At 46.7% G+C, this 27,369-nt stretch overlaps 3 protein-coding genes across 4 annotated transcripts in view; 1 reads left to right on the top strand and 2 right to left on the bottom strand.

The window, feature by feature from the left end:
- NUP188 (nucleoporin 188) overlaps positions 1-8,763 on the bottom strand; it is a 174,411-nt gene extending 165,648 nt beyond the window's left edge. For both annotated transcript variants that reach the window (XM_063144830.1, XM_063144829.1), the window contains exons 1-8: positions 8,716-8,763; positions 6,728-6,782; positions 5,751-5,824; positions 4,943-5,027; positions 4,208-4,288; positions 3,374-3,418; positions 2,687-2,779; positions 931-1,050 (exon numbers count right to left, since the gene is read on the bottom strand). In XM_063144830.1, coding sequence (XP_063000900.1) covers positions 931-1,050; positions 2,687-2,779; positions 3,374-3,418; positions 4,208-4,288; positions 4,943-5,027; positions 5,751-5,824; positions 6,728-6,782; positions 8,716-8,741 — 579 coding nt within the window. In that variant the 5' untranslated portion in view covers positions 8,742-8,763. The remainder of the gene's footprint in view (positions 1-930; positions 1,051-2,686; positions 2,780-3,373; positions 3,419-4,207; positions 4,289-4,942; positions 5,028-5,750; positions 5,825-6,727; positions 6,783-8,715) is intronic.
- A 102-nt stretch (positions 8,764-8,865) lies between these two features.
- DOLK (dolichol kinase) lies at positions 8,866-12,322 on the top strand. Its single transcript, XM_063144494.1, has 3 exons — positions 8,866-8,902; positions 9,826-9,974; positions 10,457-12,322. The coding sequence occupies exon 3, from the start codon at positions 10,569-10,571 to the stop codon at positions 12,138-12,140; it is 1,572 nt and encodes a 523-aa protein (XP_063000564.1). The 5' UTR covers positions 8,866-8,902; positions 9,826-9,974; positions 10,457-10,568; the 3' UTR covers positions 12,141-12,322.
- Positions 12,323-14,061: 1,739 nt separating this feature from the next.
- The window catches only part of PHYHD1 (phytanoyl-CoA dioxygenase domain containing 1), a 32,190-nt gene continuing 18,882 nt past the window's right edge, over positions 14,062-27,369 (bottom strand). Inside the window, exons 2-12 of the mRNA XM_063144936.1 lie at positions 23,499-23,781; positions 22,227-22,385; positions 21,889-21,964; positions 20,648-20,695; positions 19,321-19,376; positions 18,477-18,539; positions 18,356-18,377; positions 16,885-17,013; positions 16,014-16,130; positions 15,379-15,505; positions 14,062-14,645 (exon numbers count right to left, since the gene is read on the bottom strand). Of these exons, the coding sequence (XP_063001006.1) occupies positions 14,594-14,645; positions 15,379-15,505; positions 16,014-16,130; positions 16,885-17,013; positions 18,356-18,377; positions 18,477-18,539; positions 19,321-19,376; positions 20,648-20,695; positions 21,889-21,964; positions 22,227-22,385; positions 23,499-23,531 (882 nt within the window). The 5' untranslated portion in view covers positions 23,532-23,781 and the 3' untranslated portion in view covers positions 14,062-14,593. The remainder of the gene's footprint in view (positions 14,646-15,378; positions 15,506-16,013; positions 16,131-16,884; positions 17,014-18,355; positions 18,378-18,476; positions 18,540-19,320; positions 19,377-20,647; positions 20,696-21,888; positions 21,965-22,226; positions 22,386-23,498; positions 23,782-27,369) is intronic.

The following is a 27,369-nucleotide window of genomic DNA, read 5'->3' as shown; positions in this document are numbered from 1 at the left end:
GTGGAATTTTAAGATGTTTTTAGAATGTTTTGGGATGTTTTTAGGATGTTTTTAACAATGCATTTTATGTTTTAATTCAGTTTTATGTATTTTATCGTTTATTGCTGTTCCCCGCCTCGATCAAAATGGAGAGGCGGGTAAGATTTTTTTTAAAAATATATTATTATTATAAATCAGTAGAAAATAGAAATGCTTAAAACCGCAGTCTGAAAATACAATTAAATACAGAATTATGCGTTCTCTAGCATGGTGCCCCTGGCACAAATGAGCCTGCAGACATGGATCAGGCAGCCTAGTGAGTGCCAAGAGACCTCTTCTGATCACTAGCCATCTAGCAAGCGAGTTTTCAGCTACACAGAGTGTTTCAGAGATATGCTCCAAGAAACCAGTTCTCTGATACTGGCAGGAAATTTCTTCGGATGGAGGGGCACACAGTGAATTTAGGAAGCTCATGAGAGACGTAAAAGTGGCAATTCTATTATACTTCACTGTCTCCACTGACAGACTAAAACAGGGGTGCTGAACCGCTTCTGGTCCTGAGAGCTGAATTCAATTTCGGAGACGCTCTCGCGGGTCACCTTCTAGTAGTGGGCAAGTCCGAAGGCAAAGAGGGTGAGACCAAAATACCAGCCTATTTTAGCATAAACCTCTTACTGCCAAGAGCAGAGCCTTTGGAGAGGTGTTTCATCCTTTTAAAATGGGGTTTCCAAAAGCAGAGAAACCACTAAATGATCGGCCGCGGGGTGGAGTGAGGGGAACGGGACAGGGCCACCTCGGGAAACTCAGAGGGCTGGACTGAGACCCCAGGGCTGGACTGAGACCCCAGGCAAGCCGGATTTGGCCCATGGTTTGAGATTCAACACCCCTGAACTAGAAGTACAATGTTCAAACACAGAATACTGGACAAGAGATATCGGAGGAATGAAATACCATTAGAGTTCCATGGGTCTCCCACGTAGGTGCTTCTGTTTTGTACAACTCTTCAAACTGTTTCCGGTACTTAAGGATCACTTCTTTATCCAGTTTTTCCAGACACTGTGAAAACTGGACCTTCAAAGTAAAACGTTGTTTGTTTGTTTTTTACTAAAAGGCACAACCATAAACGGATGTATCCATTTTGGTGCATTTATCCCACCCTTTTAAACAGGGCAGCTCACTAAACCTGAATTTCAAAACAATTAAAAGACAACTCTGAAATAAAACATATAATTCTTTTAAAGGTATTACGATAAGATCTATAAAAAATAGCATAAATGCACTTTGTAAAGGTAACGGTCAAGAGTGAAGTGAAAACCGATTAAGAGGTCTAGGAAAATAAAATAAAAAGAGCTGAAATGGCATTAAAGGTGAGCCTCTATGGGGAGAGCTTTTAAAAATACGCAGCAGTGACGGCTCCAGGCTTTTGAGGGCCACTGGGTAAGATATCCTTCATGGGCTCCCTCCCTCCCTGAGTGTCATGTCTAACCTAAATGGTTTGGGTCCAGGTTACCTGCGGGATCGCCTTCTCCCATACAGTCCACCCCGCACACTCAGGTCCTCTGGGGTGAACTTACTTCAGTCAGCTAAAACTAAGCTGACATCAGTTTCCCAGAGGACCTTTTCTTCTGTCGCCCCCAGATTGTGGAACGGCCTGCCGGAGGAGATTCGTAAAATTAACTCTCTTAAGGCAGCTTTAAAGACTAGCCTTTTCTGGCAGGCCTATCCAGATCAATGTAAAACCAAGAATTTTTAAGATGTGTTGATTCCAGTTCTAATGTTGTCCCCTGCCTCGATCCAAAGGGAGAGGCGGGTAAGAAATAACTAAATATATTATTATTATTATTATCATCCCTAATGCCCCTGTGTCGGGAGAAGGTGTTTCAGGTAATCAATCAGTATGAGATCCAGAACTAGAAGACGCAGCGCCAGACACCAGCCAGGCCGTACCAGTGGGGGAGGAAGCTCTCACAGGAGAGGCCTCAGCTGTGAGTCACCCCCCTCCAGAGCTTATCTCTTCAAGGCCAAATCCTACAAGCTCAGTGGGAAGGGAGGGAGCTTCGGGGGCAAGCATTCCAAAGCGCTAAAACGCTCAGCGCGGACAGAGGCAGTGAGAAAGTCAGAGATTATGCCAGAAACTACCACTGCACCAGCCGCTTTGAAGTTATGGACATTTGATATGCGATTTCTTTTCTTTTTGAACGGACAATTGTCTTGCTTAGTTTGCATAGTTTTGCCTAGGGGGGCGTTTCACAGCGGTGGCCTCTATACAGGTTAAAGAGACGTTTGTTGCTTGAAATAAAGCTTAGTGGATCACTTAGCAAGTTTCCTCATTTCTCCTCCCATCGAAAGCAAGAGCAACTCAGAGACACGACACTGAGCCTGCCTTTTCATTGCCTCAGCCGCCATCTGCCATCCTTACTCCCACTTGCTTACTTGGTAGGCAGAGAGCCAATGAGAAAATAGGCCGCTCCTCCTCACCACCTCCGCTCTCTGGGCCAGAGCGGGAGGCAGCAGGTGGGCAAGCAGGTTGCAAGGGGACGAGAAGCAAGTCCAGGGCAGTCTTGTCGGGGGGGGGGAGAGGCTGCTGGGGCGTGGGCCCCTGGCTTGTGCCTCACCACGCCTACCCTTGTCAACAGCCCTGATTCACAGGATACCGATGCATATATTAGCATGGGGTGGAATCAGAAAAAAGAAGCTCCATACTCACCATATAAGGGTGCCTCTCATCCTGGAAATAAGTGAGAAAGTGGAGGACGCAGCGAAGAATACAAATCCGTTCCTCATAGTAGTAGTCTGCAAGCTGTGAAAGCGGATCAACGTCAGTATCACACAGCAGCTGCGTTCGCATTTTCAACCCAACTTTCCCATAAAGCAGGAGAGAGCGGAAGGTACATCTGGACCTACAGATAGAACTCTCTGGGTGATTTACACTAGATGGGCCAGGACTTCTGACTCCCAAATGAGTCGCCTTTGTGCCCTGTATTAGACTGCTGAAATGAAGGACGCTTGCGGTAACCAGGAGCGGAATTAATGTGTGCGGACGGTCTGTGAGTTCTGTTCAATTCTGGTACTTGGAACAAATTCCCTGGCTCAGATTTCTTTCATTCAAACTGGGTGTCTTTTGCACCAAGCTCATGTTGATGAGTCTCGGTGTTCTGGTAAAAAATAAAGTGCCGCCCTCCCTCAAGTCTGAGTTCCCCTCACCCCTGACCTGAAGGACAGCTTGGAACCCGCTACGTGGGGTGGCTCTCTTCAGCTCCTCTGCTGGAAGGTCAGCCAAGGCTTCTCTCATTGGCCATTTGGGCCTGTCACTTAGCCAGGTTGCAATATCAGGGAATTGCTGATTTATATACGTAACGATAAAAAATTAAGAATGCAGATTCACATTACTCACCTTCAGCATCAATGCATGACTCTGTCTTTCATCTTGCAGAACCATCTATGAACAAACACAAAAGTAAAATACCTATTAAGGCAGCCTTCCTCAACCTGGGGGCGCTCCAGATGTGTTGGACTACAACTCCCAGAATGCCCCAGCCAGCTGGCTGGGGCATTCTGGGAGATGCAGTCCAACACATCTGGAGCGCCCCAGGTTGAGGAAGGCTGTGTTAAGGGTTCATATCAAATAGTCCTCAGCATGAACTGGAAAAACTCACTTATTCTAGTGCTGCCAGGCATTTTGGTTATAAGTTTAAGCTAGAGATTTCAAGTAATGCAGCACACAGATGCCCCTGCAAATGCAACCTGAGTAGGTCTTTACTGTGCCTCTCTTTTCATGCAAAAACAGATAGTTGTTATGTTGATATACAGCTTTTATACAAGGCTCTTATGGGGCTGCCATGAAAGGGGCCTTATTGCCTTCATACTGTTCCGTTTCCATGGCTAAAATGTAAAGAGTTTTTCTCAGAAGAACTCACGTGAGCATGGGTTCACATCTTTGGGGTAATTTGTAAAATAAAGAGAGTTAATTTAAATCTTGACCTGAAGACTGTTACTTCACAGCGGAGGAAAATAGCCCACACATCTGAGAAACTTCGTATAACAAATTTTCTGACCAGCTGTCAAGTGTGGAAGTGACACTGAAAAACCTGCACTTCTCCTTCAGTCAAAAAACGGCAGCTTAAAATTCTGGATGCTGTTGAAGCGGATGCAGAAAATCTCAATAAAAATGGATTCCGTTTCAACAGAGCTTCTGGACAAGAGAAACATTAAACTGCAAATTACCAACCTTCAACGAGTCTCTGGTCCCTCTATAATCCTCTTGAAGGTAACACTGTAACAGCTGAACACTTTGTTCTTCATCCAAACCCTGGAGTAACAAATACATTCAGCTAGTTTACATCAGTAGGGCTGAAAACCATCAATTATACGTCTCCTTTAGATAAATGCAGAGGAGTTGAACGCTTTTTTTATCCCAAAGGCCAAATCCCATTTCGGAGAAGCTCTTGGGCGCTACATCCCAATGGTGGGAGGGGCAGAAAGCAAAAAGGGTGGAGCCAAAACAGCAAAAATGCCAACCTGTTTTACCAACTAAGCCTTGGAAGAGGCATTTCAATCTTCCAGAATGGAGGAGAAACTGCATGAAAGCCGGAGGTGATCGGTGGTTAGGCAAGAGACAAGAGAAGAGGGCATTGGCCACTGGGGAACATGGAAGGGCCAGATTTAGCCCCTGGGTCACAGCTTCTGCCCCCTTTGCTTTGGGGGAAAGAATGCAGCAAATTAAATCTCTCCCCATCTAACGCTCAATGCTTCAAGGTTTTTAAGAAACATCGTATTTGCAAGTCATGCATAGTCATCCCGTGAAACCTTCAAAAATCCCACCCCCCTACTCCCATTCAAACAGCAAGTAAGATGATGAAGAGAAGTGGTTTTCCTTCCATCGTAACCTTTTTTTGTCCAGAGCAATGCTTAGCAGGAGGGGGGCGGGGGGGGGGGGGGAGAGCTGCCTGTGAGCTCTACTTACCAAAAACTTGCTGACTCTGAGACCAAATTCCTTCAGTGGAGCAGCCACATTTTTATCAGCTTTCACTTTTTCTGCTGAACTTGCACTAGATTAAAAAGAAAGAAAGTTCTTTTTTAAAAAATGCCTGAAAATAAGAAAAAACTTATTTTGTTCGAAGCAAAACAGGCCTGACATTCCAAGCGGTCTCTGTTTAAGGATTTATAGCAGGAGCTGGGAACCTCAGAACCAGGGGCAAAATCTGCCCCTCCTGGGAACTTGATCCAACCACCCTCTTGCCCCGGGATGCTCCAGAAAACCACATACCCCCTTCTCCTGGCTCCACCCCTTTTCACAGCCACGGATCGCTTGGTGGCTTCCTGCTTTAGCACAGTTTATTCTCCACTCTAAAAGGCTGAAATGCTTCCTAACTGGCCGCAGGAGCGTTAAACTCAAACAGGCTGGCATTCCGGCCCCGCCCATTTGCCTCGGGTCCCAGCTACCACTGCAATCCAGCCTGAGAACTTCTCCACGGTGGAATCTGGACCGCAGGCTGAAAGACATCCCCCATCCACTGACTTAGATAGAGGCTGGGGCACAGGACTCTTAGCAATAAACCACTGGAAATATCAGCCAAGAAGTTTGAATGCTTGGAACAAGTTCTTCATGTATTTTCGGTATTTTGTGAACAGCCTTGAGGACCTTGCCACGTTTCCCTGCTGTGCTACCAGCAAGCATTGGTTCATGGGGGCACAATGTCATTATCCCTGGTGCTGAGACACCACTGGATGCGACCCTAGGACACCCAACATTCCTCAGCCAGTGACCGCACCTGGGGAGCTTGTAGTAGGAAAGCCCTTCAAGTAGCCTCTGGGAATGTTTATTCAACTCTTCTGAAAGTTGATCCTAGAACAGAAGAGAAGAAGAGTGAATATAGAGTCTTCTCCATGCTGTAAAATGTAAAAACATGTATTTTTTCCCACAATGATGTAAAAAGCAGGGCAACAGCAACAGTGAAATATCATACAGCTTAGCTTCTACTATATAGACACAGACTCCTATATTTTGGGGGTCACTGGACACACTTGGAAGTTTGAATGTCATAGGCACTTTCACATGCTGCGGGGCTTGCCCACACATAAAATGGCTACCCTAGTGGGCACAAGCCAGAAGGCAAAAAGGTGAGACTAAGGGGCCAGTTCACACAACACAAACAGCTCATTGTGAGTTATTTAATCCAAGATGAACTGCAGTGTGTGCTAGGTGCATGCAGCTGCCATTTTGATTGTCATCTGAACCCAGTCATTGTGAGTTATTTCATGGTTAAACAACCCCGTGGGTTAAGCGAGGGGTATTTAACCCTCGAATAACCCACGCAGACTAATTGCAGACAACATGGCGCGCGCCCGGTCAGTGGTTGTGCAATCCAAACGGCCACAGCACATACTGGGGCTAATTGTGGGTTAAATAACCCATGATAACCCATGATTATCATGGGCTAAATAACCCAGGATTACAGCTGACCATGTCATGCAAAGCAGGTTTAAAAGAAAAGGAAACTGCACAAAATTTGGAAGACAAAGCAGAGGTGGGATCTGAGCACCAAAACACAAACCTCAGTTTTAATTTTATTTTTAAATCTTAGGAACGAACAAACAAGAGAAAAGAGCAATAAAAATAAAGCTTCACTGTAAGAATTTTGAGGGATAAGAAGAAGCTGCAGAACAAAATGTAACTCCCTAGTATGTGGGCAGAAATGCTAGGAAAACATCACTAAAAAGGACTCTGTAAAACACATCCTTTACTTACTGGTTCTCTTAAAGCGGATTTGCCCTTCACAATGGTCCAGAGTTCCCTGCTGCTCCTAGGAACACAAAAAAATTGTGTGTGTGTGTAGTATAGAAAAATAAGCTCACAGATTTAGTTTTTAGAAAAGTGATTATGGCATTGGCATAAGGTTTTGTGGAGTAGAACCCACTTCATCAAATACAAGAAGCATTATCCTGAGTTGGCAGATGTATCAGTATGTTCAGAAGTATGGGAAATATATCAGATATGATGGCAAATACACAGCAGTATATAAAGATCTGTAACAATTCAATTTGAGCTTAAATGTATGCAGATGAAACATAGTCACAACAGCAGCAACTGGCAATAAAGCAATGCCTGTAATGAGACAGGAAAGCGCTGTCTATTCAGATGCAAATGAATATCACCATCATTAGTCAAGATTCAGCAGTTTCACGCCTTTCTCTTTGAAACTCCTCTCTTGACAATGGCAACTTTCAGGTCAGCGGAATTGCCTCTGGGAGATTGAAATCTTTTCCTACCGGTTTCTGAGGGTTATTGGTGCATGTACAAATATGACCAGAATATGTATACAGTCTGTCAACTAATACCACAACACATCTGACTAGGCAGGATGTAGTGTGTGTGTATCTGTGTACGCGTATATGTACGAACGCAAGATACGTATACAACGCTGCAACTGAAGATTCACTTAATCCCTTCCCAGAGAGTCCTGGCCTTGAACATCAGAAGTGTCCTGATGCTGGATCAGACCGAGGGTCCATCTAGTCCAGCGCTCTGTTCGCACAGGGGCCAACCAGTCGTTGGCCAGGGACCCACAAAGCAGGATCTGGTGCAACAGCAGCTGGTGCACACAGGCTTACTGTCTCTGATACTGGAGGTTGCACTTAGCCATCAGGGCTAGTAGCCATTGATGCTCTCCTCCTCCAGGAATTTATCCAGCCCCCTTTTAAAGCCTTCCAAATGGGTGGCCATCACCACATCCTCTGGCAGTGAGTTCCATAGTTTAGCTACGCACTGTAGGGAGAAGTGCTTCCTTTCGTAGAATCATAGAATAGCAGAGTTGGAAGGGACCCACAAGGCCATTGAGTCCAACCCCCTGCTCAATGCAGGAATCCACAATAAAGCATCCCCGATAGATGCTTGTCCAGCTGCCTCTTGCAGGCCTCTAGTGTGGGAGAGCCCACCACCTCCCTAGGTCACTGGTTCCATTCCCGTACTGCTCTAACAGTCAGGAAGTTTTTCCTGATGTCCAGCCGGAATCTGGCTTCCTGTCACTTATTAGCCCATTATTCCGTGTCCTGCACTCTGGGAGGATCGAGAAGAGATCCTGGCCCTCCTCTGTGTGACAACCTTTCAAGTCTTTGAAGACTGCTATCATGTCTCCCCTCCATCTTCTCTTCTCCAGGCTAAACATGCCCAGTTCTTTCAGTCTCTCCCTGTAAGGTAGGGCCATTTCATAGAATCATAGAATAGCAGAGTTGGAAGGGGCCTACAAGGCCATCTAGTCCAACCCCCTGCTCAATGCAGGAATCCACCCTAAAGCATCCCTGACAGGTGGTTGTGGGATCTGCCCTTGGATCTGCCCTGATTCCTTGCATGCAGAGGAGGAGGAGGAGGAGGGACATGTGAGATCCTGCTCTGAGATCCTTGCGAAGTGGGGAAAACACTATGAGGATAAACAGCATATAAATAACAAACGGGTCCTGGCCCCTCTCTCAGCCATGAAGCTCCCTGGGTGACTCTGGGGCCAGTCCCTGAGCCTCAGCCTACCTCACAGGGTTGTTGTGAGGATACCCCGGGGGGGCGGGGCCTGTGGGGCGCCTTGCGAGGGGGCGGGGCGAAAAAGCGGAGGGGGGGAGCTGCCCCAAACCTTCCCGCCTCTCCGAGGGGGCCTCGCAGGGCCCGGCCCACCGCCTCAGCAGCCCCCTTTCCCCCCCCACACACACGAAGCCCCTCAGCAAAGGCGGGGGGGGCGCCCTCATTACCTCACGCACAGCCCGCCGGCCGCCATCTTGTGTCCCTGCCCACGTGACTCCCTGCCTCCCGCCCCTGACTCTAAATCGGCCGCTTCCAGGAGGAGGCGGGGCGACGGCGTGACGTCGGCGGTCCTTTCCCTTCGACGCGGGCGGATGACGTCAGGGCGCCGGCGTGCGCTAAGATGGCGGCGCCCAGGTGGGATGAGTTGACCAAAGGGCGGCTGCGGAGACGCGGGGAGCGAAGCCACGCAGGCAGGCAGGCAGGCTGGAAGGCGGGCATGGGGTGGGGGCTTACCTCAGCTGGGGAGGGCGGCAGAAGCACCTGCTCATGGGTGGCCCTTTGTGTCCTTAATGCCATTAGCATCATTATTATTATTTAGGGTGACCCTATGAAAAGGAGGACAGGGCTCCTGTGTCTTTAACTGCAATGTAGAAAAGGGGATTTCAGCCGGTGTCAATTGAAGAGGGCGAAATCCCCTCTTCATCACAACAGTTAAAGCTACACTAGCTATAGTAGAGATAGCAAAAGAGGGCAGCTGTAACTGTTGTGATGAAGAGGGGATTTCACCCTCTTCAATTGACCCCTGCTGAAATCCCCTTTTCTACATTGCAGTTAAAGATACAAGAGCCCTGTCCTCCTTTTCATAGGGTCACCCTATATTATTATTATTATTTTATTTATATAGCAGCATCAGTGTACATGGTGCTGTACAGAGTAAAACAATAAAATAGCAAAACCCTGCCGCATAGGCTTACATTATCCTTATAAATAGCCATGTTAATAACAGCGATAACGTTTTTTTAAAAAAGGGTTTATAAGGATATTATTGTATTATTTATTATATTTACATGCCGCCCCATAGCCGAAGCTCTCTGGCAGTTCACATAAGATAAAAACATTTAAAAAAACACACATATATATATATATAGAGAGAGAGAGAGAGAGCGCATCTGTAAGGAAACAGTTCAAGGGTTGGAGAGAGGACTATAGAAATGAAATAAATAAACCACATAGTGCTATATAGTATAGAACGACTATGTATTTGGGGTTTTTTTGTCCATCCTATTTCAGATCTTCAGAAGAAGTAACTATATTCCCTGATCTCATTTTATTGCCAGAACTGCCTGGTGAGGTAGATTCAGCAGAGAGCGGCTTGCCCAGGTCTGCGTACCCACCCCGCCTGCTTTGTGCCTAAACAGGAATTCGTTCCTGGCCTCCGACATCCAAGCTCAACAACTCTCTCTTTCGCGCTGGCACAAGGAGATAGGTAAGAAATGCCATGTGGGAGACTGTACCTGATTGGTCCAGGATTAATAAATGCATGTGCACAGGCATTTGAAGTCACGTGTGTGTGTGTGGTCCGCACTCGGTTTACGTGGTTGCAGCAGAGAACATCAGCCTCTGTTTATTCACGATAGTTATTACCTTGCCGTTCCTCATAAAGATGGTTCACATAAAATAAAAACCACAATGAAAGAGCAATAATAACAAGCCGGCAATGTAACAATGTAAAAACAGTGATAGTAACATCATTGTCAAACCCAGGCCTGCTTATCAGTTACGGCGAGGCAAGCAATGAAACTCTTGCTAACATTGTGGCAGAAAGGCAAAACTAACCTCCCTGGATAGAGATTTCCAAAGTATGGCAGTGTTGCTGTTAAACAAAGCAAGCGTTTTCGACAGTACAGGAGAAGGAGCAGATGGTACAGCGTGCTCTTTTCACAGTTTGGGTTTTGTTTCCGTTTCTAGGAACTGCACAGAGATGCAAGCGAGCTTTCGACGGAGAGAGAGCAGCTGACTTTAGGAAGATCCCACCCGAACGGCTGCCACGGCTCTTCAGTGGCAGGACGCAGCTGGCACCATGCTGAACAAACCGGTTCTGGTGGAGTCCCTCATCGTGTTCGCCGTCGTGCTGTGCGTGCACAGCGTGACCTGGGACCGGTTCTCCTGGTGCGCCATCGCCCTCGCCATCCAGGCTTTTTACATCCAGTTCAAATGGGACCACCTGCTCCACCTGGGCAGCGCCGTCTTCCAGTTCCGGGCGGGAGCCAACAGCGGCCTCGTCCCAGCGTGCATGGCCGTCCCGCTGTTAGGCATTGTGATGAAGGAGAGATGTAGCGCAGCCGGCATCGTCTACTTCGAGCGTTTCGGCATCGTCGTGGCCTCGACCGGCATGGCAATCGCCCTCTTCCTCTCGGTGATCGCCCTTGGCATCACGAAACCAGTGCCGAAAAACACTTGTGTTCTCTCCGGCATTGCTGGCAGCCTGATCATCTACACCATGAAGCATTCCTTGACAGTTTCTGAAGTGATTGAGGTCCTGGAAGTACTGTTGATCTTCGTCTACCTCAGCATGATCTTGTTGTACCTGTTGCCCCGGTGTTTCTCCCCCGGGGAGGCCCTGCTCATCCTTACCGGCATAAGTTTCGTCCTGAACCAACTCATCAAACGTTCCCTGAATGTCACCGACAGCAGAGGGGACCCCGTCGACTTCTTCCTCCTGGTGGTCGTGGTTGGGGTCGTACTCCTCGGAATCTTTTTCACCATCCTCTTTTTCTTCATGGATTCCGGGACCTGGATCTCATCCATGTTCTTCCATATGATGACCGCAGTTCTGGGGCTCGGAGTCGTCATGCCATGGCTCTACCGCCTGATCCGGAAGAATCCCTTGTTTTGGCTCTACCAGTTCCTCTCTCAAACGCAGACCAGAATCTACCTCCTCGGCTACTGGACCCTCTTGGCAGCTTCGGCGTGCGGCGTGGTCCTCTACCAAAACACCAAGCGGTTGTCCGGTTCCAAAAAACACCGGGCCTCAACCATCACCAGAAAATACTTCCACTTCATCGTTGTGGCGACCTACGTTCCGGGGCTGATCTACGATCGCCAGTTACTCTACGTCGCTGCCGTGGTGTGCCTGGCCGTCTTCATCCTTCTGGAGTACGTCCGATACTTTACCATCAAACCTTTCGGCCACACGCTCAGGAACTTGCTCTCTCTCTTTTTGGATGAACGGGACAGCGGGCCTTTGATCTTGACTCACATCTACCTTCTCCTGGGCATGTCCCTCCCGGTGTGGCTGTTCCCCAGGCCTTGTGCGCCCAAAGGTACTTTGTCCGGGGCAGGCGCTTTGGCTCCTTACGCGGGGATTCTGTCCGTAGGGGTTGGAGATGCGGTCGCCGCTATTTTCGGGAGCACGGTGGGGGAAATCAAATGGCCAGGCACCAAGAAAACATTTGAAGGCACAATGACTTCCATATTTGCGCAGATCATTTCCGTGGCTGTGATTCTGATCTTCGACGGCGCCGTGGATCTCAACGCCAGCTACTCCTGGATCTTGGCATCCGTCAGCATGGTTTCCCTTTTGGAGGCCTACACAAGCCAAGTGGACAATTTACTTCTGCCTGTCTACCTCCAGATACTGCTGATGGCGTAAGGAACTTTAGCGGGGCAAAGACTCTCTTTGGTAGTAGATAGCGACGAGAGTACGTACGTGATTGGTGTTATAAAGGCTTGGCTGACTCCGTCTGCTGCAAAGTGATCCCCATGGATGTGAAATGAATCGCGATGTCAACATTATTGCTCGTGGATCAAATTTAAAACTGAAATCCAAATGTGTCTGCCTTTCCATTTCCATTTTTAATTTCACTCTTGAAATTGCTCCCAATGCATAAGTCCAGATGTTTTGGGCAATTATTATTATTATTATTATTATTATTATTATTATTATTACCCGCCTCTCCCTTTGGATCGAGGCGGGGAACAACATTAGAACAGGAATCAATACGTCTTAAAAATTCATGATTTAACATTGATAGCCTGCCGGAAAAGGCTAGTCTTTAAAGCTGCCTTAAAATCACACAGAGAGTTAATTTTACGAATCTCCTCCGGCAGGCCGTTCCACAATCTGGGGGCGACAGAAGAAAAGGTCCTCTGGGAAACTGATGTCAGCCTAGTCTTGGCTGACTGAAGTAAGTTCACCCCAGAGGACCTGAGTGTGCGGGGCGGACTATATGGGAGAAGGCGATCCCGCAGGTAACCTGGACCCAAACCATGTAGGGCTTTATAGGTAATGACCAACACTTTGTACTTTGCCCAGAAGCTAATTGGCAGCCAGTGGAGTGATTTTAATGTTGGGGTAATATGCTCACCCCTAGATGTACCCGTGACCAACCTGGCTGCCCTATTTTGAACTAGTTGAAGTTTCTGAACTAGGTACAATGGTAGCCCTATGTAGAGCGCATTGCAGAAGTCAAGCCTTGGGGTTACCAGCGCGTGCACGACCGTCTTTAGGTCTTCTGACTCTAAGAAGGGGCGCAGCTGGCGTATCAGCCGAAGCTGATAGTAGGCACTCCTGGCTGTCGCATCCATCTGGGCTGTCATTTGGAGCGATGGATCCAGGAGCACCCCCAAACTGCGAACACAGCCTTTCAGGGGGAGTGTAGCCCCATCCAGAACTGGCTGACACACCTCCAAACCTAGGTCAGAGCCCTTGACAGCAAGCACCTCTGTTTTGTCTGGATTCAGCTTCAGTTTGTTTTTCCTCATCCAGCCCATTACTGCCTCCAAGCATTCATTCAGAGGAGACACACTATCCTTAGCTGACGCTTAGACTCCCATCAGCCAGCCTAGACAACAGTGAGGGATCATGGGAGTTGTAGGCGAAAACATCTGGAGGCTCAGCCTTGGACTGTTCTCTGCGTCCCTCTATTTCCATTTTCCCTGTTTATTTAATGTATATTCACCTTTCTACTAGGAAATGGCAGTTAATGGCACTAAAAGCCATCTTGGGATAAAAACATATTCCGTTGGAACTGGGGGGGGGGGGGACACAATGTAGGTACCAGGCAAGTCTGTCTGGGGAAGGCCTTCCCAACCAGGGTGTCACTACCGAAAAGGCCCTGTTCTTAAGAGCTACTTGCCTCGTCTCATTCGGCGGGGGCACCTGAAGATTATCTTGAGATCAAGGCAGGTGTGTATGGGAGGAGACATAACCTGGATTGCTGAGCCTTGTTTGGGGTACTGTTCCACTATCCCCACACTCCAAAATGTTTTACGCTAGCTACCACTACCACCATGCAGTCACATGGAATTTCCAGAGCATTCTCCCATGCCCTAATCAATCGGTAACTGATTTGGCGTGTCCAGCTTCTGTTTAGAAAGCTAAACTTAAAAATAAATAAATCACCATGTTAGCATCACATGCCTTGTAAGTATCTCAAAAAGCGTGTGTATTTTTTCACCAATATCCACAAGTAACTATTTGACTGAAGTATTTGGCCAGAGGCAGGGGGGTGATCTACAAAGCACATTTTCTGTAGTTTAAACAATCACACAAACTCAAAAGCTTTCTTTGGATTATTTTTAATTAGAGTACCTGTAGGTATTAAGACGTGACAGTTTACGTGTGGGGTGTGAGGAAATAACAGGCATGAGTTACAAGGCAGAGGTAGGATCTGGGATATATTACTTTTCTGTAGTTTCACCACTGTGCTTGGTGGGAAATGAATGTTTGTGATCAGTCGCCCTCGCTGTGGCAGCCATTTTGTGAGAGCGCCCACGACACCTTGTCAAAACTCCAAATTTGCCCAGCAGCTAAAAATAAACAAACCAACGAGTGGGGAACCCCGTCGTAAGGAGCTCGACCCCTCTGTTCATCTTTGGGAAGTGGTTTGCCCCAACTCAAGCATGGCTGAGCGGCGATTCAAACCCAGGCCTCCTCAGTCGCAGTTTAACAGTATAACCACTACAGCACACTATACCGGGTCTTGTCCTCCCAGCCCCGCAAAGCAGAATCTTCAGGACTAGAAACTTGGATCCAAAAACAAAAGCAGCTAATGGCAGCTCCCAAGACATGCGACGGGCAACCAACCGGTCGGACTCCAGCCGTTAGTGGTGTGTGTACAGAGGAGGGAAGGGTAAGACAGGAGTTGGCTGAAGCCTGAAAGATGAAAGAGAACAGAAAGGAATTAACTCGCATAGGAATGGTGTGACAGAAGCTTTCATTCAGGGCTGCAGGATCTTGGGTCGACATGGATGCCAAACCCAGGCCTCCTGGGATGGCCATCTTCCCCTTTTCCCTATACACCAATCATCTGGAAGGGGAGATTTCCCCCCCCCCCATTCTAAAACATTCAAATTATTGTGGCCCCGTAATTTTGCATGCAGCCTCCAAGAGCTTCTCCGAGGTGGAATTTGGCCCTCGGGCAAAGGGCCGTTCTTCCCGTCATTCCTGTGCCCTCATTGGCTGTGCCCCCCAAGAGCTGAGATCACTGCATATTCACCATGTCCATTCAAAATGGTGCCTTACCCGGCGAGTTGGTGCAGCGCTTCCTTTTGCTAGGAGGGCAAGGTGAGGAGGAGGAGGAGGAGACGTTGCCACGGCCAACCCCAACCCCTTCAGTGAATCATTTGGGACGTGGGGCTAGAGGGATGTTTGCACCTGCACTTTGAGATACTTTGGGCAAAAAGGGCCCATAGGAAACTCCCAAGTAGCCTCAGTTCCTGTGATTCCAACCTTCTGCCCCCCTTAGACTGTGTTTCAGACTCAAGATCAGGTTTTCCGTGTCACATTCAAGTGAATAAAGCCATGGCGTGTCAGGGCAGCCCTTGGGCCATCACAGCTTATGGGTCGCCGAGGTTCCTCCTGCAACGGGGACTGCTGTTCCTCCTACCAGTTTTCTCTGCTCCACGTCGCGTCCTTGGCCTCCATCAGGTGGAAGGTGTAGGCGTGGCGGGACCTTTCCGAGTAGTTGGGTTCACTTTTATGGACAACCTCGCCATGAATCAGCACCGTGCCACCTATTGGCGATTAAACACACACAAAAACACACCATCTTATCAGGAGCAGAGAGGGGTAGAAGACAGGCAACGTAAGAAAATGCCTCCACCTACCAATCTAGCCTGCAATGCTCTGTCCACACCATTCGAAGGGTTTTTTAATACGGATTCTCTGCACCAGGGGTGTTGAACCCCGAGGGCCGCATTTCATTTCAGAGAAGCTCTCGGGGGCCGCATCCCAGGGATGGGCGGGGTCAAAAGGGGTGGGCCTAAAATGCCAGCCTATTTGAGCTTCCGTTTCTTCCTGCCAGTAACTCAGCCTTGGGAGAGGCATTTCAGTCTTTTAGAATGGGGCAGAGGAACCAAATAAACCATCCAATGGTCAAGGGAAGGTAGACAGGGGTCTCTGGGAAAACTCAGTGGGCCAGTTTAGGACCCCAGGCAGGCTGGATTCGACCCATGGGCCTGAGATCCAACCACCCTGGATGAATATCACCTTCCTCTTACGTTTTCCGCGCCACCATTTTACCTTTCCCAACCGGGACAGGAATGAATCGGTTGTCCTCGTACTCCCGCTCACAGCCCACAAATGTGGTGCACGGTACCGTCCCCGGGGGAGTTCGGACCATGCGCCGAGTGATCCCACCTAGAAGCCCCCACAGGGCAGACAAAACAGCAAGTCAGAAATGGGGTGCCGTGCTGCACATGTCTTGATTGCTGTGGAGGAGGCTGTCCTGAACAGGAAAGCGCCTGCAAATCAAATGCAAAGCTTGGACCGCGTTACCTAGCACAGAGTTGCCATCTGGGGAGTCCCAGTGGCATGGACTGGCACCTCACAGGTAGATGTTCTGCACTCCTGAGCTAGAGCCTTGACGTATAAGGACATCAGAAGAGCCCTGATGCTGGATCAGACCAAGGGTCCATCTAGTCCAGCACTCTGTTCACACAGTGCCTGACCAGCCATCGGCCAGGGATGAACAAGCAGGACATGGTGCAACAGCACCCTCCCGCCCATGTTCCCCAGCAACTGGTGTACATAAGCTTCCTGGCTCTGAACCTGGAGGTAGCAAAGAGCCAACCCCTTTTTAAAGCCATCCAAATTGGTGGCCATCACTACCATCTTGTGGGTAGTGAATTTCATAGTTCAACTCTGTGCTGTATGAGCTTCTTACGTTTACTTTCCCCTCAGTGAGAGTCTTCTATCCCTGGTTTTTCCTGCCTCTGCTCACTCAACAAATTCTGACCTTGGACACCTTCGTGTCAGTAACTCCATTTAACAAAGGTACGGTTTATTCCCGGAGAAAATGGGAGACCCTGATTTTCTTCCAAAGAAACATGATTACGGAAGTCCAAATTGTATTTCATTTGTTTATAAACCCCAAACCCTCATAATTTCTTACTTGTATGAGAGCCAGGAATGAACCACAAGCAACCGTTCTCTTGCGTGGCGTTTTCCAGGGCTATCCAGAGACCCACAATCCTGCCCAGAGGGTTGGTGTGTAGAAACGTGGCATCCTGATGTGGAGTCACTGAAAGCAACAAAGTCATACACACACAAAGAGGTAAGGCCAAGCAGGAGATTAGACTACAAACAAATCAGCAAGTTTCCCAGCTATTGAACATGTTTTAAGTACAACTGCTTTCTGGATGTTGGTGTGCATGTATTTTAGTAGGCCCAGTTTCTGAAGGTTAACTCTCTTTTTTCTTCTTTCTTTTCTAGAACGTTTCTGTAACTAGGTATTGCTATGTCGATGAGGTAAGTATTAATATTATTTCCCAATGTCATTCAGGGATTTTAAAATGATATAATCCATGCTGTCATGCAAGGTTTCATCAATTTCCTCTCCCTGACCTTCCCTGAGATTCCTAGCCAGCCACCTCTGAGGGTTGAGGGTTCTGATAATTTGCACAAATTGGGTGGGGTTTTGGCGGGGTAATCTTGAAATGTGTGCAAACGGGGTTGTGATTTTTCAAAAACATTTTTCCCCTCTTGTAAATATCCTTGTCAGTTTCATCCTGTTCACACTCTACAGCCCAGCTGAGCCAAGTTCCACCCTCATCAATTTCATCCTCCGCTCAGGTACTTGGTTTGGTTCCAGCAGGTACCAAGCAAGGTGTGAAGACAACAGAGTCCTCTATTGCCTGTTGCATCTGCAATTCAGACTCATAAAAGACTACTCAGAAATTGCTTTATTCTAAATTCCGCTGCTCCTCTCTGCCATTCAGGCAATCTCAGAGATTATATAACCGCATCTCAAGTTTCACCCCAGGTGTGTTGTTACCTGTGAAAGGTGAATGCTTTGTACCTGACCTTTTGCAGCCAGGCATCGGGTTTCCAAGGGACGGATGTCTGGTGTTGGCCTCTCCCCGTCTTGCTAGTTTTACTTGGCAGCGTTTGAAAATATGATACACACATTTCCCCCCCCCCACATTCCGAATTGGTACAGTCCAGGATTCTATCGCCTTGTCCTGCATAATGTGGAGATGAGACCTAAGCTGCAACTATCACCAAATCCAGGTGTGCAGTACAGCAGGGGTGTCAAACCTTTTTGGGCCCAAGGGTCCAATTCATTTTCAGAGAAGCTCTCAGAGGCCACATTGCAGCAGTGGGCGGTCCTAAAATACCCCCCAAACTCAGCATGTTTAACTTAAAGCCCCTGCTGCCAATAACCAAGCCGTCAAAGAGGCATTTCAAGCTCTTATAATGGGCAGAAAACCATTCAAAAGCTAGAAAATCCCCAAATGATTGTTGGATGCAGGAAAAGGGAGGTGGACATTTGGGAAATGCTGGAGGGCCATTCTGGGATGTAAGTTGGGCCAGATTTCCACCACCACCCCTGAATTGTAGCATAGACATAGTATATATCTCACCTTCACCACCAATGCCAGGTTGCTATAAAAGAACAGAAAAAGGGCATTTCACTCGGGCAAAAGAAGCTCAAAGCCTCATGCAATGAAGTATCTGATAGAATTAGAGTTAAGGTTACTGTACTTTGAAGATGTACATGCTCTGCACCACCACGGGATGTTCAAGGCCAATTTTTCTTGCCAGTTCCTGAAAAAAGATTCCAGAATGACAGGAGAGCGTAATTTTCTATCTACTCCCAGGTCTTGATGACTCCTCTACTTCCAATACTTCGCAGATTAAAATAGTGACACAGTTGTAACGCCTGACTTGGACATCCCAAACGTGGCTCCAAGGACATGAGATAAAGAAGGAAAGCACCTGTAAATCAAGGTGGAGGGGGCGTCTGCTCCCATTTTAATACCTGCAAGGGCGCCTGAGAGGTGTAGGGAGAGATGGCCATTGATCCATCTTTGATTTCCATCTCTGCACAGAAACTGAGCGATAGAATTCGTTTGGCTTCATTCTCTTTCATTTTGCAATGTGAAATTGGATTGTTTGATAATTTGGTCCTAAACTGTTTCTAGAGGGGGGGACCCCTAAAATACTCTTGCAGTCCATTGTTAACAGCAATTGTATTGTATATTGTATTTTATATCATGTTTTTATACTGTTTGTTTTATACTTTGAATGGTTTTCATTTTTGTGAACCACCCAGGGAGTTTCGGGTATTGGGCGGTAAAAAAATGCAATAAATAAATAAAACAGCAGTCCCAGGGCATAAAATGGTGGCAAAATGTTGCCACAGCGGGATTTATCCACTCCCGCCTCTGAGATTTAACGTCTAGAGACGCTGTGGAAAGGGCTGAAGCTTGACAAACTCCAGCAAATCACCAAACATGGGAGGGCTTCTGCCCTGAAAGGCGGCCAAGAAACATTTTAATTAAGAATTAAATGCATTAACCAAGAGGCAGAGACAGGGAGGGCTCACCTGCACTTGGGCGGCGTGAGTGACTCGCTTGAAGAGGGGATCGTAGGCGTGCAATGCTGCAAAAAGGAAGAAGAAAAAGGAGGCTGAAAGAGAGGCGCTGAAAACCTCTGTACAGAAAGAGAACAGGACATGGGGTAAAATCGCTCTCCCACAGGCCCAAGGTGGGCCGGAAGACATCAGAGGGTGTGTGGCCGTGCCCGTTGATGTCATACACGTTGATGTGAACCGCCCAGAGAGCTTCGGCTATGGGGCAGTATACAGATAATAATAATAATAATAATAATAATAATAATAATAATAATAATAATAATAATAATAATAATACACACACTCACCATGCTGAGAAAGGGCGGGGGTGCTGTGCCTCCCTTGGTACTGAGAAATTCCCCTGCTTTGCACATCTTCCCCACAGGAGGGAGCTGTACAAAGCCTAACCTGCTCCACCGTTATCTCCAATTTCAAATCGGAGATAACAGCAGGGGTTCCTCCAGGAAATTAGGAACCCAACGAGGCTCACCGAGCCAGATGTATAACGTCTGCGGGCCTCATTAGGCCCACGACTCAGAAGTCCCACATCTCTGCTATACATATTTACTCAAAAATATATCCCACTCTATAGTCCATCACCCTGATAGAGAAATTAACAAACCAAGTTAGGTTACAAAAGTCTGAAAACTATAAGGATAGGTTCTATGGAAACTGGGCTGCTTTCATAAATTTTACAAACAATTCAGCAGGACAACCATCTGTCAGATATGCTTTAAGGTGGATTCCTGCATTGAGCAGGGGGTTGGACTCGATGGCCTTATAGGCCCCTTCCAACTCTACTATTCTATGATTTTATGAAATAATACAGAACTTCCATACTCGCACGGATCCTATTGGAAAGATGCCTCGGCATAAATGAGTGAACATAATAATGATTTGTAAATAAAGGCATTTAATTTGTACATAGACTTGGAATCCTGAAATTAAATGGAAAAATAATTCAATTCTAGAACTGTAATGTACCCAACAATTGTTTTGTTGTTACGTTCCTTGGTTTATATGTTTATAATGAAACAATCTGTTTTGTATCAGTTTTGTGTATGAAACTCAGTCAAAAATATTTGGGGGGGGAGAAAAGAAAGAAATTCCACCGAATTCAGTGGATCCTAAAGGCATTTAGGGAGGTCAGCTTGAAATTCACGTGATTCCATTTTAGAGTGAGACACACCCTTCGCAGACGTTCCGCCCGGATCTTTGCAACCCGTGGGAACCCTTTCATGGAAAAATGGACACCCCAGCAGCCTCCACGTTAAGAGACCCTGGGGGCGGTCACACTCACCGTGGCCAATTTTGCAGACGGATTTTTCCTTCGGAACAAGGAAATCCCCTAGGACAGAGAAAACAGCAAACTGAAAAGAAATCACTGAACAGATTTATTTATTTTTATTTATTTATTACATTTCTATACCGCTCAATAGCCGGAGCTCTCTGGGCGGTTCACAAAAATTAAAAACATTCAAAGTATAAAACAACAGTATAAAACCATAATATAAAATACAATATAAAAACTCAACCAGATAAAAACAGCAGCAATGCAAAATTACAAATTTAAAACACCAAGTTAAATTTTATTTATAGACTGTTAAAATGCTGGGAGAAGAAAAAGGTCTTCACCTGGCGTCTAAAAGCATATAATGTAGGTGCCAAGCGAACCTCCTTAGGGAGCTCATTCCACAGCCGGGGTGCCACAGCAGAGAAGGCCCTGCTCCTGGTAGCCACCTGCCTCACTTCCTTTGGCAGGGGCTCGTGGAGAAGGACCCCTGAGGATGACCTTAGGGTCCAGACAGGTACATACGAGAGGAGGCGTTCCTTCAGATAACCTGGCCCCAAGCCGTTTAGGGCTTTAAATGTTAATACCAGCACTTTGAATCGGGCCCGGACATATGTTAGAATATGACTGCAATGCAAACCTTGGGTCCAGAAGCCAGTAAGAGAGCCATCTAAAAGTGGAAGGTGCCTTCCGCTGAGTCTGACCCTTAGTCCATCTAGCTCAGTATTGTCGACTCTGACTGGCAGCAAAGGCTCTCTGGGATTTCAGGCAGGACATCCAGCACTTTTTAAACCCAGTATTACCCATATCTAATTTAAAAGGTACATTATAAACATTAGAAATTAAGCCTGTGCCCTCCAGCTGTGTTGAACTACAAGACACCGGGAATGATGGGTGTTGCAGTCCAACACAGCTGGAAGGCGCCCGGCCAGGGAAGATTTCTGAATCTGATTCATTGGACGGGGATTAAAATTTCAGTCTTAGAAAACCAAACTCAAAGCTCAGATATTGAGTCAGCGGCTTAAGTGAAATTAGTCTGTCTGGTATTGATCCATAAAAATGGGGACTTGAATAACCTTCCCCCTTTCCCCCTACACAGACGCGCAATGAGACAGAGCGAGATAATGAGTCAAAGGCATTTTGCACACCCAAATGCTGCTGCTGTCACAAATGCAGCTTCTCAAGTAATATTTTGGCAGCATTTTCTGCCTCCGGGGCGTGTTGTCAAGGTCAAACGAAGGAACAATTACCTTTGTAATCAAAAACACCTTTTTCAAAAAAGAACCGGATCTGGTCTCCGCTGGTCAGGAAATATTCCGCGCTGCCCTGTTGGAGGCCAAAATAATCATTTTTTTAAAGCAAAAAAAGCACAGCTTCGTAAAGATGAAGTCTTGTGGCACCTTCACGAGTACTAGTAGCTTTGTTGGGGCACCACCCGGTGGAGGAAAGGGGCGGAGCTAGAGGAAAGGGGCGGAGTCTTCTGGGGGAATCCCGGTAGGCCAGATTTGGCCTGCGGGATTCAGGTTCAACACCTCTGCTCAAAACAGTGTGTCCCACTGACTGTGTTTCGTTGGGGTGTCTCTTTCACCTGCGCCTGCAGCTGCTCCTCCTCCTTGGTCGAAAACTCCGTGCGGCAGTGCGGCGGCACGTCCATGTCGGCAACGATCTTTTGGATCTGGGCCCTCATGGCGTCGCACTCTTCGGGGCTGAAAAACTGTTCGAGGACGAGGAACCCGTCCCGGCGAAACTGAAAGGAAGAAGGAGTGCGGCTTCCAGGAGCCATTCAGAGAGCAGGAGCTAAAAGCTGGGGACGATGGGTGTTGCACTCCAGCCCATTGGGAGGGCACCAGCTTGGGGGAGTTAAACTAGAGAGGCCCTTCACATTTGCCCACCTGTGAGAGGAATGACGTGACAGGGCCTTCTATGCAGCGGCCCCACACCTGAGGAATAAGTTGTCATAGGGAGTCCGCCACACTCCGTCCTTGCGGGCTTTTAAAACGCCTTGAAAGGACGTGATTTTACTCTGGCCATCTTCTAACATGGCATTTGCTGTCGCTGGGTTTTGTTGCTGTTTCTGTTGGCGACTTTGTTGCTGGCTTTATCACTCTTAATATTGTACTGACTGTATGTGTTCTATTACTGTACACCACCTTGGGAGGCCTTCCGCCCTGAAAGGCGCCCAAGAAATATTTTAAATAAACAATTAAATGGAGGAGACGGCTCTGAAGGCACTGCCTCACCACAGCAGCTTAAATCATTTATTTTTTAATTCCTTAAACTATTCAAATGTAGACACCGCTTTCCACAAAAGGATGAAGGCGTTAAACATAAAACACAGTGGCTGGCAGGGGCACGCTGCGAGTTGTAGGACTTTTCCCTGCCTTGAAATGCACAGGATTGCGCCTTTAACAATCCCTTCTCTTTGCAGCTCTTCAAATTGGCAGACCTCTCTCCTAATATCGCCCTGCCCAACCAAGCGACCACATTCTCGACGCCATGACCTCTTCGTTCCGGCCGACACGTTGGGCCTGTTACAGAAACGAAGGAGCTTATCTCTTGACGGACAGATTTCAGATTTAGAAGAGGTGGCAGACAGAGGACCGGGGGTGAGGGTGATGTCTGTGTGTGAGTCAGTGAAATGACAAGAAAAAGTGTCCAAAATCCAAGACCCACCTGAGAAGTTGCCGTCCCAGTAAGATATCCATATACGGATACAGAAAACGGCTCAGACTCCGCCAACAAATCTTTGCTAAATCCGAAAGTGGAGTGATGGGAAAGCTTTTTGCCTACACACAAACTCTCCCCCCCTTGCTTTCTTGGGGACACAAATTTGTTTTTTCTGCTGGCTCACTCGCCTTACCTTATGAATGTCTTCCTGAGTTATAGATGCCATTGAAGGTAAAGAGATCAGCCCGTACAGAGAGCTTTGTTGACGTGCAGCGTCCTTCGGAGCGCTTAATTCTCCACGGCTGGCGTTTACAATCCTTTTCCCAGGACCATGTGATGAAACCACAGCGGACAAAGACGGTTATGTCAAGCGGATGATCTAAGGGGGCCTTTGGCCGGACTTTGACATTTCTCTTCGAGTCCAGTCCACATGGAATCAATACAGCAGAGTGTTTTTCTCTCTGCACTTTTTAAGGCTGGGGAAAAAAACTTTTTTAAAAGATGCAATCAAGAATACTGTTTGTATCCCACCTTTAAAACAAAAACACTGAAAACCAAGGGCATGCAAAACAGCTTTTACAAAAATAAAAAAACAGCCTTGAAAAACAATCAATTTTACAACAAAATGAAAAACTGTTAGAAGATCCAGCAGTTAAGCAGAAGATAAATATGACTCAAGACTCTGAAAAAGCCTGCTTATTTTTAATGCTTGCGATTATCGTATTGTAAGACGCCATCGATTGTAAGACGCACATTAATTTCAGTACCACCAACAGAAAAAAGTTTTGATTCTAAGAAATAATAAACGCACCCGCGATTCTAAGACGCACCCCGTTTTTAGAGGTGTTTATATGGGGGGGGGGGAAGTGTGTCTTAGAATCGAAGAAATAGGATACTATTATTATTATTATTATCATCATCATCATCTCTTTTCTCATGCTGTCTTTTACTGATTCAGGACTTTCCTGACAATTGAGCATGTTTTAAGTATGACTGCTTTTTGGATGCTGGTGTGGATGCATTTTGGTAGGTCCAATTTCTGAAGGTTTTCTGTATAGATTTTTTTATATGATGCTGGTGACTGATGTGACTAACGGAATAATTGTGACCTTTTCCTGTTGCCATAGTCCTTTAACTTCCATAGCCAGTGGTGTATATTTTCCTCTTTTCCTTTCCTACAACTTTTTTGTCATTAGGTACTGCTATATCAATGAGGTACGTGTTTTTCTTTTTTGTCTATTACTGTTATGTCTGGTCGGTTACAGGGTATTGTCTTGTCCATATGAATTGCTGTGTCCTAGTATATTTATGATCTGCCTTTTCCAAGATTGTTTCGGATGAGTAAGTGTAGTATTGGTGTAGGTTGTTTGACGAGGTTGAATTTGATGGTGAATTATTTTTGCAGCTGTATGGAGTCTGTCCATATAGTCCATTCCTGCAGGAATTTTACATCCCCCCGTTACGTGGTCTGTTGTTGTTAAATAACAACATTTTTTATTCCTTTGTTAACTGTTTAGGATTTTTTCAACAAGAAGTGGTATATAGATATTTCTAAAAAATAGTAACAGGCATTTTCAAGACTTGGGCAAAACTCCTTAGGGCATTTGCTAGGTAGTAAGATTAGCACGATATCATTCTGAGGCCAAGCAAAATCTGTTTTATTTCCTGGGTTTTTAATCATCTATTTATATGTTGGAAGCGTTTGTTTATTGGAGCACTGGCATATAACTTCTCTAAGTATATAAATATCGTGAATAAGTAGATGTTAATTAGTGACCTCCCTTAAGTGCTTTATATGAAGCCCCCTCCCCTACCCCACCAAACAGGTGGAACTGAGGGTACACTCAGACGTCCTACGATTCCAAAGCGGGAATCCCAGGCTGCCTGTGCAAATGTTAATATCCCAGGATGCTCTGGATTCCAGGTTAAATGCCTAACCGCACATTCCACAGCTTAGAGGGCCCTGTTTTCGAACGTGCGATAGTTCACAGATTAACAGAGGAAGCCAACCTTTTCTCGGCCTGCGTCAGGGCCTCGGTTATTATTCTTATTAATATTTATTTATAAAGCACCATCAATGTTCATGGCGCTGTACCGAAGCGGTTGAATCGGTTCTTAGCTCGCCCCTCTCTCTTTGCTTGTTGACACTGCAACTTAAAAAAAGAAGCTTGCACACCGTCTTTCTTTCCCGGACACAATGCAGTTGAAATCAAAGCAAAACACTGGCCGGACCCTTTCTCCTTCGGTTAATTCCCAGGTGCCGTTCCAAAAAAGAGCGGAAGACGGCTTTTGTTTTAGGCCGTTCTTGAGATGTTTGTTCCCCGGGGACCGGAGAGAACAGTGTGTCACGCCAATACCTCTCAACGCCTCGTCCTTCGAGCGGGAAAAGGGCAAAAGCAACGACAGGGGAACATCCCGTGCTCTGCAAACAGACAACCTGAACGCTGGCAGCATAAATGCAGGATTCTCGGAACAATTATCTTAATGCATCTCCAGAAAAGAGGCTTCCCTTGGGTAAGAGATGCCGCTTTCTCCAGAACACAAGAGGAATCCGGTTGGATTTTCCAGACGGCAGCCAGGAGGAAATGCAGAAAAGTACAGAGAATGGCAACCCCATTGCTAGAACTGGGTGGCTCAAAACTTGTTTTCCTGCATTCCGCAAGTTGGACTTGTAACAAGAGCTGGCAGAAGCCCTCCTAATTATGGTGCCGTTGATGTTTTTGGCGTTGCCAATGTTTTTTTAACTGAGCTCCGCTTTTGTGCCTTTAGTAGCATCTTGCCTGGCAGGCAGGCAGAAAAGTAAGAATGCAGAATTCCACACCGGAGAAACTGCACTTGCTGATTCCTACAAGTTGAGGGTGTTGTTTAAGAGGTGGCCAGGTGTTCTCAAATAGCAGACAGTCCTGTTTTTGAAGGCGTCCTCCATTTGATGGGCTCTCCAGGCCTGGTTTGGTTTAATGTCAAAGAACCACACAGGAGAGCAGACAAGGGCCTGGGAGTTACCCATCAACCGTTGGCAGCTGGATGACAGAACGAGCAGGGAAATACGAGTCAGTCTTCCACACTAGGGTGAAATGCATTGCATTTCTATTTAAAATCTGGGGTGGGCCACATGTGGTCCATGGTAGCCATATTGACAGTCTTAGTACTCTGTAGCTATTAGAGCACCAAAAAGGTCAAAAATAGCTTGCAAACAAACTGAGAAGAGAAGACTAAGGGGAGACATGACAGCAGTCTTCAAGGACTTGAAAGGTCGTCACACAGAGGAGGGCCAAGATCCCTTCTTGATCCTCCCAGAGTGCAGGACACAGAATAACGGGCTCAAGTGACAGGAAGCCAGATTCCGGCTGGACATCAGGAAAAACTCCCTGACTGTTAGAGCAGTACGACAATGGAACCAGTGACCTAGGGAGGTTGTGGGCTCTCCCACACTAGAGGCATTCAAGAGGCAGCTGGACAGCCATCTGTCAGGTTTGCTGTAGGGTGGATTCCTGCCTTGAGCAGGGGGTTGGACTCAATGGCCTTGTAGGCCCCCTCCAACTCTACGATTCTATATTTCTATTTCTGATCCTTTGGTTATTTATTTATTTAAAACATTTATATCCCATCCTATATCATTACAATCTCAGAGCGGCGTACAGATAAAAACATACAGTATAAAACAATAAATATGCAGTTAAAAACAAATTAAACCATGATTTAAATTAAACCATGGTTAAGCTGTAGCCTCACCGGATGCCATTTTAAAATGATTTTTTCCAGCACCACGGGGGCAGGGGAAGGTGTGACCCATGTGTGTAGGGTTCCTGGGGGTAAATATGCCCCCTCCCAGAACTCCAGAAATTGCCTGCCCAATTTAAATTATAATTTCTAAATCAGCACTTACATATTGGCACGTGCAAATTATTCCTAACTTGGCATGTATATCATTACGCCTAGATGGGCATCTATATATTAGCACATGCAAATGATATGCAAATTTGCATCCGCTTTTTTTCTTTCTTTTTTGCTGATGCATTTCCTCTTTTTTGAGCAATGTGTAAGCAACCACCCTACTGAAGGCA

The sequence above is a fragment of the Elgaria multicarinata genome, chromosome 19 (genome assembly GCF_023053635.1).
Source record: "Elgaria multicarinata webbii isolate HBS135686 ecotype San Diego chromosome 19, rElgMul1.1.pri, whole genome shotgun sequence".
Classification (NCBI taxonomy): Eukaryota; Metazoa; Chordata; class Lepidosauria; order Squamata; family Anguidae; genus Elgaria; species Elgaria multicarinata.
Note: the sequence above shows the minus strand (reverse complement) of the source record. Positions and strands in the feature narration are given on the sequence as shown.